Consider the following 18494-nt stretch of genomic DNA (forward strand, 5'->3'; position numbering starts at 1 on the left):
ACACAGCTAATATAACCCTCAAAATGGATCTTTACAAAGTGTTTGTCATGCAGCATGTCTAATCGCATGTATGGTATTTATTTGGATGTTTGCATTTGATTCTGAATGAGTTTGAGGCTGTGCTCTGTAGCTAAAGCTACCAATTACACACTGTTGGAGAGATTTATAAAGAATGAAGTTGTGTTTATGAATTATACAGACTGCAAGTGTTTAAAAATGAAAATAGCGACGGCTCTTGTCTCCGTGAATACAGTAATAAACGATGGTAACTTTAACCACATTTAACAGTACATTAGCATGCTAACGAAACATTTAGAAAGAATTTACAAACACCACTAAAAATATCATGTTATCATGGATCATGTCAGTTATTATTGCTCCATCTGCCATTTTTCGCTGTTGTCCTTGCTTGCTTACCTAGTCTGATGATTCAGCTGTGCACAGATCCAGACGTCAATACTGGCTGCCCTTGTGTAATGCCTCGATCATGAGCTGGCATATGCAAATATTGGGGGCGTACATATTAATGATCCCGACTGTTATGTAACAGTCGGTGTTATGTTGAGATTCGCCTGTTCTTCGGAGGTCTTTTAAACAAATGAGATTTATATAAGAAGGAGGAAACAATGGAGTTTGAGACTCACTGTATGTCATTTCCATGTACTGAACTCTTGTTATTCAACTATGCCAAGATAAATTCAATTTTCCATTCTATGGCACCTTTAACGTGAAAAACACTTAAAGTGCCTTAATGTACTAAAACAGTGATGTTAAAAGATCAAATTCAACCTTATTGAAGAGGCATACTATATACAGGCGAGCAGATGTGCCCAGAATATGAACACAACAGGCTAAATGGTTGTGTTTTCTTTATAATGTGTTTATATTCTGCATCATCAATAAGGTATATGGTATTTCAATATCACTGTCTTACTATCTTAGTCTTAGAACAAACCTGTTAAAAAATGAATGGCAGGCAGTGGAGGAAAGCGTTGTTTTGCCCTCCAAAACAACGTTGTTGTTTTGTGGGCGTTCCTATAAGGGTGTAACGTCACGTGAAAACTATGAATAGTATGACATTAACTCATTATTATGAGAAAGTTGCTCATTATTATGACTGGAAAGATTTTTTTTTTTATTCAACTGTGGCGGAAACAGGCTGCCATAGTGGCAGGGTAAAACAAATACGAGGAAAATCTTAGTTGAGAATGCAGCAGTGTTTCATTAAAAACCCAAAAATGACCAAACAATCATCAACCGGCAAACAGCTTTCAGCACCCTGGACAGCAGCGGTCGCCGCTTCTATTTATTCAAGGAAAGCACGACGATTCATTTTTCTGTTACATATTCTTTTGTATAAGATGGTCTAGTCACACCACCAGGTGGCATAAAATGAACATATGTTACGCATCACCTTGCAATCCAGCTTTCAATCGCTCTATTAATGCAATAAGTAGGCCTATCTTATCTGTTATAAATGTTAAAAACGCTAAGCACAGTTGCAAATATACAAAATACACCACAAAGGAACAAGTACACAAATCTGCATTTCACAGTACAATTAGTCAAGGTATCCTATGCGCATGCGTGGAGTGGATCGTGTACCCCCCGCGCGCAGCTCAAGTCGCATCATTGACAGGTTACTCGCGTGCACTTCTCATACTGTGCACTGAACACCTGTAAGATGTGCATGGAAACAACAAAAGAAATCATGAGGTGCCATTAAGCTCATGCAAATCCTCTGATACTTCATCATAATGACTAATTGGACAAACGGGTCCAGCTGCCCGTTCAGCATCACTTTATGTGCTGAGGACGTTATGGACAGTAATGCCACTGCTGAGGACTTTGAGTACCCGGTCCATCTCTTCCCAGTCCCTATACTGACTGGCATCACAGTGACGTGCTCTTTCCTGTTCCTCGTCGGAATTGCTGGGAACCTGTTGACTATTTTGGTGGTCACTAAATACAAAGACATGCGAACCACCACTAATCTTTACCTCTGCAGCATGGCACTTTCAGACCTGCTCATTTTCCTCTGCATGCCCCTCGACCTGTACCGGGTCTGGCGCTATCGACCGTGGAACTTTGGCGACGAGCTATGCAAACTCTTTCAGTTTGTGAGTGAAAGCTGCACGTACTCCACCATCCTCAACATCACCGCCCTGAGCGTGGAAAGATACTTCGCTATCTGTTTTCCCTTCAGGGCAAAAGTCATCGTCACGCGGGGTCGGGTAAAAGGAGTGATTTTACTCCTCTGGACTGTGGCTCTGTGCAGCGCGGGACCCATATTCATTCTGGTTGGGGTCGAGCACGAGAACGGCACCAACCCCTGGGAAACCAATGAGTGTAAAGCGACCGAATATGCCATCCGGTCCGGACTGCTTACTATGATGGTTTGGGTCTCCAGTGTGTTTTTCTTCCTCCCGGTCCTCTGTTTGACAGTGTTATACAGCCTCATAGGCAGAAGGCTCTGGAGAAGAAAGGAGAATCCAGTCGGACCAATTTCTAGTCGGGATAAGAACAATAAACAAACGGTCAAAATGCTAGGTGAGCTCAACGGTGCCCTGAAAAGTCGGACAAATACTTTGTATATTTTATTATATGTTTGAAAATCTCATATATATATTAGTATGTGTCGCGTGGGGTTTATTCAGAAAATCTGACATTTGTTTTCTCTTTAAAACAATTATTTAATTTAATAAATATCTATTTACATCTTGCTAATTAAATGCTATGTGCATAAAGCAATAAGCCACGAGAGGTGATTTTACGGTGATTCCCCCCAAATATAGTGTTCTAATTAAAAACAATATTTAAAAATATTTATTTTACAATAAAATATAAAATTATACTAATGTACATTGATTTATATTTTGATATTACAATGTACATTAATTATTAATCATAATCAGAATAAACGTTTTTTTGTTAATTTTGTAAAAAAAAAAAAAAAAAAAAAATCCTCCAATCAGTCCTGAAAATCTTAATTTTTGATGGTCTAAAATTCGCTCTTTTCTGTCATACACAATTAATACTTTTTATCATACAACTTTATAGACCATTAACTATTACTTGGAACCAAAAACTGCATCCTTAGCTTCTAGAGGTAATATGATTCCAAAACAAATGACTCTTTGTTCGGTTCTGAATCAAAAACATATTCGGGAATCAGATTCACTTCTCTTTAGTGAATCAAAACATACAACGTATGACGAATAATGACTCGAGTTCTTGTTAGCGATTAAGAAACACTTCAGTCGGATCAGTTATCCATTTTCTACTCGAAATAACTGTTACTAAGCATGTTTAAACACACTTTTTGATAGAATATCGTATTAAATGTATGTATTTTTATATAATTCAATTTAAAAACTTTAAAACATAAAAAACAATAACTTTCTTTCTCTCTCCCTTTATCAGCTGTGGTGGTTCTTGCGTTTGTTCTCTGCTGGCTGCCATTTCACGTTGGTCGTTATCTTTTCTCAAAGTCATCTGAGGCCAACTCTCCTTTCATCTCCCAAATCAGTGAATACTGCAACCTGGTCTCATTTGTGCTGTTTTACCTCAGCGCTGCGATCAATCCAATCCTCTACAACATCATGTCGAAGAAGTACAGGAGCGCGGCGTGCAAACTGTTCGGAGTGAGGCGCGCTCCCGGACGATCAGTGCAGAGCATCGTGAACGCGGAGAGTTTTTCGGTGTGGAATGAATACAGCTGGAGCACGTGACATAGGAAAAGACGTATTGAAACGTGCACTTTTCAACACAGACTAAAAAGACGGAAAAAAAACTGAACGAGAATGAAAAGGACAGTCAACATTAACCTCATAATTTTGGCGATATTGAGATTATGCATTTAATTTCAACCATCCACTGAGTCATCTGATATCATACAAGCCATTGCATATTATTTTCAATTTAGCCTGTATATAGCAGTAAAAAAATCATCAAACTTCTGAGCCCTAAATACATCAAGTATATTAAAGTATTGTAATGCTGACTGAAACTTTTTTTATTATTTAAAATAATGATTAAATATATAATTTTTGCATTTTTTCATTTAGGTGCAACATATCTAGTGCATAGGCTACACCAAATATTAGTGCATTTTATGATAATGTTTATGCACAGGTATTACCATCATCAGCAAACACCAGCAGTGTGACAATTCCCTTTACACTGGTATTCATGCAAACATACTCTACCCAATGCCTTAAACTGTGTGAAGTACTGGATGACAGAGCACTGTAGATGTAAGCACTCTAACATTGTACCCTATGTGGGAGAGATACAATGGTGCTGAATGATAACAACCCATGCCATTGAAAGCACATCACCAAGCTTGTGTTATTGGATCATGTTTCATAAATGCGTAGCAACCATAAAAAGTGCACTTATTGCAGGTTTGTGAACAATGCTGTGTTTGTAAGCTTTGTGTTTGAATTCAGCATATGTTACTTGTTGGCAATGGCATTCTAATTAAGATTTTCTGAAGATGCTTGTAAAACACTGAGAATCACTGAGCAGAGATATGTTTTTGTTAATGAAAATATTTATGAAAGATATTTGATATATTGTGTCTATATGCTTTTTATTCACAACTTCTGGAACGTGTTATTGTGTAATATAAGGTTTTGATGTCATGCAGTATTACTTGATTTTAAAATTAAAATGGATTTTGTGTTATTAACTACAGCTTGTCCCGTATTTGTTTTTGGAAATACTGTAGTATAGTATCTGATTATATATATATATATATATATATATATATATAACAGTTCTTTCTGGAACTGAATCTGATAGGCTGAGAGCCGTGCTATATTCTAGTTATAACAGCACTCCTACCTTTTCACCGTTTGTAGCCTATCACTCCACTTAAAGCGACAGTCATGGCAGCCGAGCAAATCCATCGTAATTTTTACAAATACTACACTTGTTGTACCACAAACTGTAGTTTTAAAAGTTTTTTTTAGGCGAGAATGTAGTTGTTTAGACCTGAAATATGTGACACATATTTTACGCTATCATAGAGCCTATTTTACAGTTCGTTTAGACGTTTTCAGAGATGTGAGCTCCTGGCCATCAGCAGCCATTCAGTGCTCGTATACCCGCCGAGAACAGCTTCATCTCGGCCAAAGAGTATAGAGGGTATGCAACGACGTCACTTTCCCGCCGAAAACGCGCTCCCTCAGGTGGACTGAGTGGCAAAAGAACCTGCTGCATGACTGAACTTAGTAGGGGAAACTGCGAAAACGCGACTAAAACTAACGAATTACACTAAAGGTTCGACTCGAAAGTGTTCCTTATAACATGTCAAATAAACCTAATCCATGGATATTGATATGCAGCCAGGAATCGTGTTTCCTGACATTTATATGTGCCTGATTTCGACGGTGGGGAAATACATAAAGCAAATCTGCCTGTGAATATTTTATATAGCCTAACTCCAATATCGGTCTAAATCCGCGTAATCACTTATATCAATGTTATATCGTCATATTGTCCAGCCTTAAAACATAGTTTTATAGTATAGTTTTTGTCAGCGTTGTTTATTTAAAAACACCAAATTATGCAGAATATAAGATGGCAAATATTTATTTAATGAGTTGTCAACATAATATATAACAATACAATATATACGGTATGATTTTACCTCAAAATCCAACAATTTGACACAAAATGATAACTGCAAATTCATTTTTCTCTGCTGGAGTCCAGTTGTTTCTGTGAATTTCAGTGATCCATCTGCTTATTTTTCTGTTGCTTTCTGCAGTTTTTAAATATATACCTAAAGTTTTGTGTCAACGCTATTTGTACAGTCAATCAAAAAGCTCTTTCCCGTTTTGGAAGTGTTTTTTGTGTTTTTTTGCGACATGCACGCTGAAAACAAACGTCGCCACTCAGTCTTTTGCCACTCAGTGGACGTGACCGCAGTCATAAGGGTCGACGGGACGTCACGTGCATACCCTCTATTAAGTGTCGCTAAAATAACATCCTTTGTTTACAAAAGTCCCTTTCAATTTAAAAGTCTCTTGCGACTGACTCATTCACTTGTAAAGTTTGCCGCCATCTAATGGCGTATTAATATAACTTTAACTCAATACATATTAAGCACTACTGGACCCTTTCGCAAAACGAAATACAACATATTATTTATAAAAAATAATATTTAAATTAACAACAATAGCCATTATAAATGACAACAGCAAATAAACACAATTGTACAATTCAGTCAAACGTACAAAAGCAGTGCTCTACGCTACAGGTTACAAGTTAAATATAGCCTTAATATTAAATTATTAAATTACATTAAAAGTTACTCGGCCTGCGGCCTTGTGCCTATGGCCGAATCACAGCTGTGCTGATATACACCAATATCGCACAGCTACTCATGTGATATTGCTTATAAATACACACACATATATAACAGTCTTATATGACTCCGCACAGAAAATCCAATAAAAATGTTTGTTGTGTCCTCCTGTAAAAATAAAATATAAATAATAAAATAAAAATATTTAAAATATAAAAGCTAATATAACTGATGGTCATAAATGAAATACAAACACCTCAAATTGTTTCAGAAATTTTTAAAAATTTATTGTGTATAAATATATTACATATATGCTACAGATACATAATCATCTTAAATACAAAGGGTAGTATTTTCAATATCTATACATTTAAATTGATATGGTAGTTTTTTTTTTAAATATAATGTCTACGATTATAATTTACATCAATAAATGTGACAGTTATGTTTTAAAAAAAATGGTAATATGGAATGATTTTAATGAAAAAATATGCAAGCATGGAAAACTATGTCTAGGCCACTTATTACCTGATATCCAGCTAAATAAAAAATAATAAAAAAAAAAATTAAAAAGAAAAAATCTGTTTTTCACTTAAGATTCTGGGTCTGTAGTTCTTTAAGTAAAAAAAAAAAAATGTTCTTCAAGTGTTTCCACTTCAAGTTTTCTAGTGTCAAGTCATTTCAACTTCTTTTAATCAGAAAACAATGGAATGTTTGTCAAAAAAGTTCAGCAAAACATTTATAAGATGAAGAGTAGTTGAATGAAAGAAAGAAAAAAAACCTAAAATAAAGCCAAGACATGGCTTAAACTTTCTGTTTGTGCAGATGAAATCACAAGGTTGATCAGATATCAACATTTTCAGAACTAAAGCCAAAACAGAATAACAAACAGTACAAATATATCTGAAATAAGACAGGTTAATGATGTTAAAATGCTGTGGTATATTTGGAAAAATAATAAAGATTTCTCATAACCCCCCTATAAAAAGACATGCTACATGAGGAAAATATTGAATATGACAGTTTTGATTCTTGTAATAAATAAATGAAGATTGCACTGTGATTTGCATTATAAAGAAAAAGTATATAGCATAAATAAATCCAACAAAACTGTTACTGTATACCTTTTTTGCTCACTAACTTTGGTTAAGGGCTGATTGAACTGGTAAACACGATCATGTACTGTATGTGGCCAGGGTGAAGGGTTAATGGAATACTGAAAGCAGCAGATCTGAAATGATTTGTCATGAAAGTTTGGAATTGCGGATTTAAAGGCACAGGTTCACATCACCTCTGGCCCTCACAAGTCCCTGAGGTACAAACACTCCAGACTTCACAACACTGTACTTTGATGATTGATTGCAAAGACTGTCATTTGACTCTCTTTGGACTGACAGTTGCTGGTGTTTTTTTGACTTTTTTCCTTTTTTTTTGTACAGAAGGCCCAAGGACCCCCTTTTTTTCTTTCCTTTTTTTTTTAAAGACAAATGAAAGAATAAAGCTTTTAAGAAGCTTTCAGACAGACTTTCCAGGGGCACAGATAAGGGAAAGAGAGCACTGGTGCTGTTTATCTGTCTAGACACTGAATTAAGGTAATCAAAACTGACCATTAACAAAGAACATCCTCAGACTCCACTTTTGCATAACTTGAGATCCGAAATTTTGAGACCCACTTATTACTTTAGTGTTAAAAATCTCCTAAATACTAAATATAAAAATATGCTACAGCATCTTAAACAAAAAAAACAGGCACAGACGCCGAACAGTACGTTTCATCATTACTGATTTCTTAAAGCTGTAACTCACCTAATAGAAAAACGGTAAAAAAAAAAGAAAAAGAAACTGTTATAAAAAATAATAATATGAAATCTGCTCAGGTGGCTGTTCTTAAGTGTATTTTGGTCAATGACCAAAAATTTTATACTTGCATTAATGGTTTTGCAAGCTTTACTTTAAAAACTCAAGTGACAGACAAGAACACAATGTTTCATGCTTCTAAATCAGAAGCTGAAGCAGGAAGGCCATTAAGACAGAGAGAGAGGCCACCCCAAATACTATGAGGCCGGCAAACTGTTCATCTGTAAAGGTTTTGCCCATGGGCGCCCTGGTGACGTCCGCTTCCACAGCCAGTGTGGCATTAGAGCGCCGCAGGTTGAAGTGGGCAGATGGGCTGAAGGACCCGAACAGCTCCTGGTTGGTGTCTGTGCAGCGCCTGCATGCAAACACTCGCACGCGGTAATCTGTGTTCCACTGCAGGCCGAAGAGCTGGAAGGACGACTCATCTCCCTTATACACCTAAGGCACAGAAGAAAAGAAATGCATTAGCTCAGATGCAGCCCCATATGCAACAAACTGTGATGCACTGTGTATTCTGACACCTTTCTATCAGAACCAGCATTAACTTCATGAGCAATTTGAGCTAAAGGAGCTCGCCTGTTGGATCGGACTACACGGGCCAGCCTTCGCTCCCCACATGCATCAATGAGCCTTGGCTGCCCATGACCCTGTCGCCAGTTCACCACTGTTCCTTCCTTGGACCACTTTTGATAGATACTGACCACTGCAGACCGGGCGGGAACACCCCACAAGAGCTGCAGTTTTGGAGATGCTCTGACCCAGTCGTCAAGCCATCACAATTTGGCCCTTGTGAAACTCGCTCAAAACCTTACACTTGCCCATTATTCCTGCTTCTAACACATCAAATTTGAGGACAAAATGTTCACCTGCTGCCTAATTTATCCCACCAACTAACAGGTGCCGTAATGAAGAGATACATTTCAATACATCAAATCAATACATTTACACAGCAAAATTAAATCAACTCTGATCAGAGAACATATGGTCCCTCTCTACATAGAGTTAAAATAACACTGAAGTAGAGTTAAAGATAATATGCTGTTTGTGGAGTTGTTTATTCAGATCTTGAGAGATTATGGGCCCTATAATACACCCGGTGCAATGCGACGCAAGGCGCAGCGCAAGTGTGTTCGCTAGTTTGCGTCCAGCGTCGTTCGCGTTTTCCCGTTCAGCGTCACGTCCTTAAATTAGTAAATGCATTTGCGCCAGTTAGTGCGCCCATGGGCGTGCTGGTCTAAAAAAGAGGTGTGTTCAGGCGCATTGCCGGCGCATTGCTATTTTAAGGAGCTGAAAATAGACTGCGCCATAGACCAACTCAAACCTGGTCTAAAGTCTAAAGTCAATGGTGCAATATTTTTTTGTTAGAGCGCGTTGGTAGAAACTGCGCCTCTGGGCGCGTCCACAGTGGATACGCATCACACAAACATGCCAAATATTAAAAACAAAAGGATTACAGTGTAAAAGAATATTATTGTGTAGGCTACATAAATATAAAAATGTAATGATGAATAGTCATTGCGTGTATTAGAATTAGGCTACCTATTTTCAATTCAGCCTATTACTACTTATAACGGACACAATCACTACCAATTCATCCCACGCCTTCTTTACCTCGGGAAGCTTTGGTAGATTCCTGCTTGTCCCATAGAAGATCTGCTCGCACGCTTTAACTTTGCGCACGAGCAGATCGGTTTCTTCGCTTGAAAAGCGTTCAGCTTTTCCGCCAACAAATTCCGCCATGTAAATAGTAATCCACCATGGCGCGAGCATCTCGCTATTAAAGGGAATGGGAGATGACACTCTGATCGGTTGATTGAACGTTACGCCCATTACTCATTAAGAGAATAGGGACAACCCATTTCAAAAATGCGCCCCGGCGCACAGACCGTTTTTCCGTCGTTAAAATAGCAAAAGTGGATTTGGACACGCCCTGAGTGCACCTGCGCCGTGTGCTTTACACTTTGTTTAGATCGTTAAAATAGGGCCCTTAATGTCTTTAGTCTTCAGTTGATTTCATCTAAGGCTGTGGCTGGAAGTCATTTGTAATTATTGTGTTTCTATTCAGTGATTCTGCTTGTTAACAGCAGGTGTTTATCACTAATGCTCAATCATAAATTAATCACTTAATTATCTCATTAACTTTAACTCTGCTTCTGTGTTACTTTAACACTATATAGAAGGACCATATGTAATCTGAGTTAATTTAACTCTAGGGATTTTGCTGTGTAAATAATAAATATAAAAATGTAATAAATAAAAATAATGTATACATGCAAATAAAATAAAATAAATAAATAAAGCTATGTAAATATCCTTAATTATAAAAATGTAAATAAGTAGGCATTTAAGACATATAATAATATTAATATATACATATGCATGTTTACGTAAAATAAATAAATGGATGGATCTGTAAATAGTACATATTTATATTCTATCCCTAATTATAAAGAAGAATTTAATTAAAAAAAACTACATTGTTTTAGGTAGCTTCAGCAAATACAGTAAAAGAATGAAGCGCGGCACAAGATTTTAGGTTCACTGGTCATCAGATAAGAATCCAAGATGGCAGAAAGAAGGCCAAACAAACTTTGCCCTCTGTCTCTGACCCACATATTACAAAAGATGAATCTTCAGAGCTTGGCTAATAAAGAGTTTTTGTCTGCTCAAAGGGAATCTCAACAAGCACCTGTAATCCTTTCATCAGGAGTGCAAGCAACACTGTCATGATCAATATCATATAAGAATGACACTGAAGGGCTGTACTTCTTTTTGTTATAAAACACTGATGATTACAGAGTAACAAATGTTCTTACAAGTTCTTACTTGATTGAAATACAAACCCTTTTCTTTGTAGTGTATACAAAACACTAATTTAAGCACAAGAGAAATGAAACGAAATGAAAAAATTAAATTCTGAAATTTTCATGCACCTTTTGCAAGGATGTTTGTATGTAACAGGACATGTGTCCACTGCACTAATGACCATGACAACATACCTAATAATTTGTATGTAGCACAAGTGCACTCCAAAAGATTCAATTTACAATTAGTGTGCTTCACAATGACCAGCGTTTCAAAAATGAAGCAAAACAAATTATTCAATACCCTTTACTGTGAAAACTAAGTATCTATAACAATAGCTCACTGAATGTGGATGTTGACCAAAAAGCATGAGCCATTTTTTGGAACATGCACATAAAAACAAGACCACTGAGCAAAATAAAAATAAAAACAGGCTTTTATACCTAGTAAATATTGTTGAAGACACATGTATTAAGGCGACTTTGTTCCACATGTCACACGCAGCTCTCAGAAGGACCACAGTTTATGTCTCCATGGAAACAAAAGAGATTTTAAGCCTCTCAATGAACGGTAGCTCAGTTTTGCTGAAGTCTTGGTATTATTGTCATGAAAGGCACATAATAATGTATGTATAATTAGTCTTTTGTGTTTTAATAAAATCTCAATTAGTTAATGGCAAGGGAAATACATACATATTTAATCTTGAATGCTACATGTCTAGCACTGTAACAACATTTAAAAAAAAAAAAAAAAAAATCACTCCCTAAACACCTTCTAGTGGTATTTGCATAAACAGGGGGATAATGGCTGCTCAGTTAAATTGTTAATTAAGCTAATATATTGCCTGGGGAACTCCACTGCTTCATTAAATTATATTTTTAATCAAAGTTAATATAGCAAGGCATTAATGAGGATGAATTTATTAGAACTGAATGAATAACTGTAAAGGTTTCCAAGCCACTTTGTTTTAGTTCTTTTAATTTATATCAATAAAAAAAAATAAAAAAATGAAATTGTATTAAAACAATAATAGTAATTTTTCATATTAAATATACAGCTGCTGGAAGATACAAAGCTACTGTTTGTTTATCTGCCAGAGGAGAACTGTCCCTCCGACTGAGTCTGATTTCTCCCAATGACAAATCTTCTAGGATAACAGAGGAGAGAGAATGTGAAGGAGGAGTGTGCTTTCTCATTTTAATGAATAAATCCAGACAATTTCCAATGTTGTGAACTTTCATTCGATTTATCGCACTGTGGAAGCAGCATAACAGAAACCATTTCAAAACAAAAGCGACTGTACACACGAATAGACCCAATCGTGAGGATAACATTCGTCATTTTCGTCTCTCTGCATCCCTTTCCGACCCAACAGCACAATTTAATGAATCCTTTGGGACCGTGTGTTAGGAGTAGCACTCAATTTCATTCAAATGTTGATTGTGATGAGTTAAAGCTAATAAAATGGAACAGGGAACAAATAGCTCGAGCCCTGTTTCCATTTCCTGTTCGAAATGAATTGTATTCATCAGCAGCTGGTCTCCTGTGACTGTAGCCATATGTAAATCTAACATAGAAAAGGACAGTGCTTCTTACGTGAAACAAAGTAAAACTATCATAAGGTATTCTTATCTCAAACATTTAAATAAAAGCATCAAACATTTCCAACAAGTCGAAGTTCTTGGTATCAATTTGAGGTGTTCTGATGAAGATGAAGGATTTTGGATCTTACCTGTTTAAAATCAGATTCTCTGCCTCCCAGCACCTGTAGCACATAGCTGATTCTGTCTCCTCTCATTGGTGGAATACTCTCCCATGTGACTTCACAGGTATTTCCCTCTAGCTGACGAACTCTTGGGGCTGAGAGGATCCCAAAAAAAATAAATATATTTATAAAAATAACATATATAATCGCAGCAATCCCAAACGTTTGTACCTCCACAGATGAGTATAAAGTATAATAAATGTGGTACCTTTCAGTGTTTGTGGCAGAGATTTGGTGGTGCTGAAGGTGTACGTCTCAGAAAACGGCCCCTCGCCTGCCTCGCTCACTGCCTGGATCCGGAAACGGTACCGGCTCGACTCGCTCAGCCTCTGCAGCTTAAAAGTGTGGCTCGGACCTCGGTAAACCACCACAAACCTAACAAGATAGTGAGAGCTTGTTACAAACATGCACAAATTCCATTATCATTTTTAATCAATTGGCAGCCTAGTATTTTTTTAAAAGTCTTGACTCCAGAGGAAAAAGAATTTTGATTGATGGCTTGAGATCATATAACTGAACGCTGTTCCTTTCACACTACTTTAATAAATAGTATGAAGGCAGAGAAGATTGCGAGGTACAGGCAGGCCTTCATTACCTCCATTCACGAGTCCAGGGGCTGGCTGCATAAACAGCCATTATGTCCCATTAGCAGTTAGTCAAGGCGCATTCAGTCCTTCTTTTTCATATCAAATTAAGCCAATCAATGTTTTTATGTAACTGATTTTAAAAAGTTATGAAGTCTTACAGAAAAAAATGTGATGTCTAACTTGTAATACTACACTTAGCGGTTTTGTACAACTGGAGCTAGACTTTACTGCTTATATGATTAAAATTTTTCAGAATTGGAACTGAGCCTAAAAGCTCAAAACCGAGGAGAGAACAGGCCTTCATTTGCTTCTAAATGAGCCATCGGTGGGTCAGTGACGAGCAACTCTGAGAAAGCATTAAGGCAGGTGGTCTTGATAACCCTGAGTCTCCTAATCTAATTCCCAACAGCGCTTTGAGATAGAGTCTTCTCATTAACCAACTCCTTCTTAATGGACCCACAAACACAAAATGTGCTTTTCAGATGATCTGCTTACATCAGAGAGAAGAACCTGCCCTACGGGTGCATGAGGGACAAACACACACATGCTTTACAATGAAAAAAAATTAATATACAAATGAACAACACCTACATAATTTAAGCAAAATTACCAAGCTTTTGATGCTGAGTACAAGAGTACCAGGGTTATTGTTACGTAAAATTAAAACAATAAAAACACATTCTTGAAATTTGCCAAGGCAACATTCTTCATTTGCATTCACTTTATGTTGAAGTACTAAAATAAACTAAAAACTTAATTAAATAATACAAATATAATGAAAAAATGTATAAATAAAATCTAATTCAAGATATCAACAAAAACTGTAATAGTATATCCATAACAATGTTGGGGATAACATCAACGCAAGATATGTAATCAGATTACTTTTTTCAAGTAACTAGTAAAGTGACGCATTACTTTTAAATTTACAACAAAATATCTGAGTCAAATAATTAACGCAAGTTGCTTTGTTTTCTCATTTATTGACTGACCCCTCTTCTGTCCCCATGTTGAGAGAAACGGGAGTAAGTGCAGAGGTGTTGTGTGCTTTTTGTGAACATGATTATTGTAGTTCTAGACTAAGGGCACATTCGCACAAAGCCAGAGCTTTCCCTATTCCCTTTTCCTCGTCTCAAGAAATATCTACGTACACACGAAACCACTTAAACCGACTCAAAACAATGTAGTATACATGCCAGATCAGTATGTGGCGCTGTAATTCTGCCACAGAGATACACTAAAAACGGAAAATAAGACGCATAAACCTTGCACAAACTTTAGTAAAGTTTAGTAATAAAGCTTTATTCTAGTAAAGCTAACAGGCTAAGTAGCTTCTGCGGTATGAACACAATCATGTCGTACGCTAATGTTGTTGTTACTGTTACTAGAGTCATGGGCTGATGGCATCATCGTTACACAATATATACGGATTGGCTGTACACACAAAAACGCAAGGGTGTCGTTTTCAGGTTTATCCACTCTGGGACCCTGTTTTAAAAAAAGATGTAAAAGATATAAAATTTTTGCCCATACAGCTAAATGCGTCTCCGTGTGGACAGGCTCTAAATGTGAACATTAATTTACTCATCTCACTTGCACACAAACAGATTTAGTATTCCTCAAAATGAATAAAAACTGTGAAATGCAAACTCCGAAATTCCGAAAACCTGCAATAATTAAATGTTAAATTACACAAATATACTTTATGTATTTAATTTCACTTTTTAACCGCTGACCTTCGATGATCCAATTCAACCATACCAATAAGCAAATATGTACTTTTTTTTTTTTAAACGCAATATTGTAACATTACTTTTAAAAGTTACCCTAACACTATATCAATGATACTAAAATAATACTGTTACGAAAGAAAAGACAAATGGCTTTCTTAAATATTGTTATATAATTTTACAAGCAAGAAATTCTCTAAAAGTCTTAAAGGTGCCATCGAACGTTTTTTTACAAGATGTAATATAAGTCTAAGGTGTCCCCTGAATGTGTCTGTGAAGTTTCAGCTCAAAATACCCCATAGATTTTTTTTAATTAATTTTTTTAACTGCCTATTTTGGGGCATAATTAAATATGAGCCGATTCAGGCTGCGGCCCCTTTAAATCTTGCACTCCCCCGCCCCCTCGCGCTTGCCTTTAACAGCATAAACAAAGTTCAAACAGCTAATAGAACCCTCAAAATGGATCTTTACAAAGTGTTCGTCATGTAGCATGTCTAATCGCGCAAGTTCAGTGTTTATTTTGATGTTTACATTTGATTCTGAAGTAAATTCAGGAAATTTTATTTCTGAAGTGAACTAATCCGTTAAAAATGGTTCATTTTCTAAAAATACATCTAAATTAGCCTAATTACAAAAGACATCATTAAGACCAATTAGTTGTTCAGACGACTCTCAGACTACTTGATTTTGAAAATATGTAGTTTTGCACATCCCGCTCTTTCAGTGCTAACCTCTGATTCCTGTCTTCCATCTGCAGAATGTAGGTAGTGTTGTCGGTGAAATGACTTCGGCTGCTGAAACCCCAGCGTAGTTTCAGACTCTGGGGTCCGACCGCTGCACACTCCAGCCGTGGTGGAGAGGGCGGCAGGGGCCTTGTCCTCACTGTTAGGGTCTGACTGAAGGGCCCGGGGCCGATTTCATTTTCTGCTCGAATCTGCAGGCTGAGAGGAGAAAGAAAGGGTTTAAGCAATTTAGTCTTGTTCAGTTGTTAGTTCCCTTGGGTTTAAAGGCTAAGTAACTTCTAACATTAATTCTTGACTCTCTTCAAATGATCTCTCTTCACTTGAACGACCCTATGGACTACTCTAAGGAAAATAGGTGTCAGTGATTCATTATTGGTAACTTTAAGGAAATAGATCACCCAAAAATGAAGCTCTGTCTATCAGCATTACTATTACTGTCATATATTATTATTAATATCATATCATATTATATTACTATCAATTTTGAAGCCGATTCATCTGCAAACTAAGAGTCAGTAATTCCTGCAGCTATGCCCAATGTGGCTTTATTCACTTTCTGGTTTGTTTGCTTCATCTGTCGATCCCAGTTAAGCACTGCAGGTATCTTCAGCCTCTGGCTCTCTGTGACCTTTCAGCACAGATGAAAATGATCTACTCTGGCTGAAGGGGTGGTCTTGCATTCGAATGAGGATTTCTGAGAAGTTATCCACCTGATATCCAAGAATCCAATTATTTTAAGTGCACATGGGACAGAAAAACATTTATAAATAATTTTAGCAGAAGTGCTCTGAAAAGAGGGAAACTTATTACAATACCTTTGACAAACAGACATTCTGTCATCTACTCATCCTCATGTTGTTCTATACCTGTATGACTTTCTGTCTTCTATGGAACATATATCAGTTGCACTTATGCAAACGCTTTGTGTTTGGTGTCATTTATCCATTGAGTTAAAAAAAAAAAGCAGCGCGAGGGCAAACACAAGATGTCTAAATTTGCTGTCCGAAGGCGATTAATTTAACCTAAAAAGATAAATAGGTGTAAATATAATATTAAATCACTTAACTCTTACCCTTCTTTTGACCCAGAAATATATGTGTTGAAAACTATTAAAACTATTGAGCTCAATGGGAGCTTCAGTGTAACAGTCCAGATTGGGCTTTTAAAATGTAGAAATTCATCCTAAAAAAATAAATGAACACCCATGGCATAACTGTGCTAGTGTCTGCAGTAATATATAGAACAATGGGCAAAATACTCCGTCTACAATATATTTTAAAACTTGAAGAATATTTGTTCCGACTTTTGTGTTTCATGAAAGTCATTTGGTATAACAAAGATAAAAAAAACAAACATTTTAAAGCATATCACATGATGGTACTCATGTGACAGTGACACATTACAAAGAGGACTCATTGAAGACCCTCTATCTATGGGATAAAGTGATTAAATCTCTCTGAAAAATTTTTCACCCTCTAGTAACTTTTGTCCTTCAGTACAACACAGAAAAGATACTTTTAATGTTATTATTTTATAAAAAGCTATATTAAATATGAACATTAAGGATGATCTTTATAGGTAAAGGCCATTACTTTATATAGGTGACCAAGGAACAGCCTGTTAAATATGTTCATGTATGAAATCTGTCTTTCAGTATCACGCTTTTGTCCTTCAGCACAACAAAAGTTTCATGTTATACCACAATGTCACCCATTATGCTGAATGACAGTGGCCTTGTTATCCCATGTTTTCAGTAATTTACAACATCTAAATCATGCAATGCATATTCACTTTCTGTATGAAAACTGAATATTATCATATTAAACTATTTTATGGCATTTTAAGGTATTTCAAGGCACATTATCTTTATACTGAAGATGCAACTGTTTAATTATACCTGCAGTTAAGGTATAACTGATGGATTATTTTAGTTAATATAACATTACAAACACATATGGATTAAAACTGATTATGAATTATATTAGCTAATAGCTGCTTCATATTTGGGGTCACTTTGAAAAATTTAGACTGTACAGACTGTTGGTTTAACCTTTAAACTTTGATTAAGTTTTAGAACCTACTATTAATGGACTATTAATAACATGTAATGGATGCAAATCATATTCTTTACCAGTGTCATAACTATCAATTTTTAATTTTTTTTAAGTTATCAGAGAAGAAAGAAGGATGTCAATCCTGATCATCCACTAATCCATACAAGGACACAATCTGATGCTGAAAATACCTGATGTGATGTAGTGTCGTGATATTACTTTGCGAAAGATATCCAATGTTTTGTGTTGATTTCATGGAAGTTTTTTTACACAATGTTTCTGAAATGTTTTTAAATAGTTTGTTTGAAATGTTCAATGCTGATTTAATCCTACATTAATGAAATTGTACCTCTTGCGTCATATAAACTAATTTGCATAATAAAATCCATGTTCTTTATGTGTGTGGCTTATGGATCATCTCCCTCACATTTTTAAACATCTTCTCCAGTTTTTTTTTTTTTTTTTTTTTGTTTTTAACAGTTTTATAACTTAAATAGCTAAAAGAAAAATACTATTGCTGATAATAATAATAATTCATAGGATCAGTACTGTTATCGCTGAAGGACTCACATTCAATCAATATTTTTAGGCCGTAGTGATATGTGTCATTTAAGGTAACAAAACATTGTCATACAGT

The 18494-nt window shown here is 36.1% G+C and overlaps 2 protein-coding genes across 5 annotated transcripts in view; one reads left to right on the forward strand and one right to left on the reverse strand.

The window, feature by feature from the left end:
* Positions 1-1757: 1757 nt before the first annotated feature.
* On the forward strand, positions 1758-3731 carry ghsrb (growth hormone secretagogue receptor b). Its single transcript, XM_067378131.1, has 2 exons — positions 1758-2550; positions 3424-3731. The coding sequence occupies exons 1-2, from the start codon at positions 1758-1760 to the stop codon at positions 3729-3731; spliced, it is 1101 nt and encodes a 366-aa protein (XP_067234232.1).
* Positions 3732-6585: 2854 nt separating this feature from the next.
* fndc3bb (fibronectin type III domain containing 3Bb) overlaps positions 6586-18494 on the reverse strand; it is a 76999-nt gene continuing 65090 nt past the window's right edge. For all 4 annotated transcript variants that reach the window (XM_067377354.1, XM_067377353.1, XM_067377357.1 and 1 more), the window contains 4 exons: positions 15792-16001; positions 12952-13118; positions 12711-12838; positions 6586-8611 (listed from right to left, as the gene is read on the reverse strand). In XM_067377354.1, the coding sequence (XP_067233455.1) occupies positions 8312-8611; positions 12711-12838; positions 12952-13118; positions 15792-16001 (805 nt within the window). In that variant the 3' untranslated portion in view covers positions 6586-8311. The remainder of the gene's footprint in view (positions 8612-12710; positions 12839-12951; positions 13119-15791; positions 16002-18494) is intronic.

Source organism: Chanodichthys erythropterus, chromosome 23 (genome assembly GCF_024489055.1).
Source record: "Chanodichthys erythropterus isolate Z2021 chromosome 23, ASM2448905v1, whole genome shotgun sequence".
In the NCBI taxonomy this organism is placed as follows: Eukaryota; Metazoa; Chordata; class Actinopteri; order Cypriniformes; family Xenocyprididae; genus Chanodichthys; species Chanodichthys erythropterus.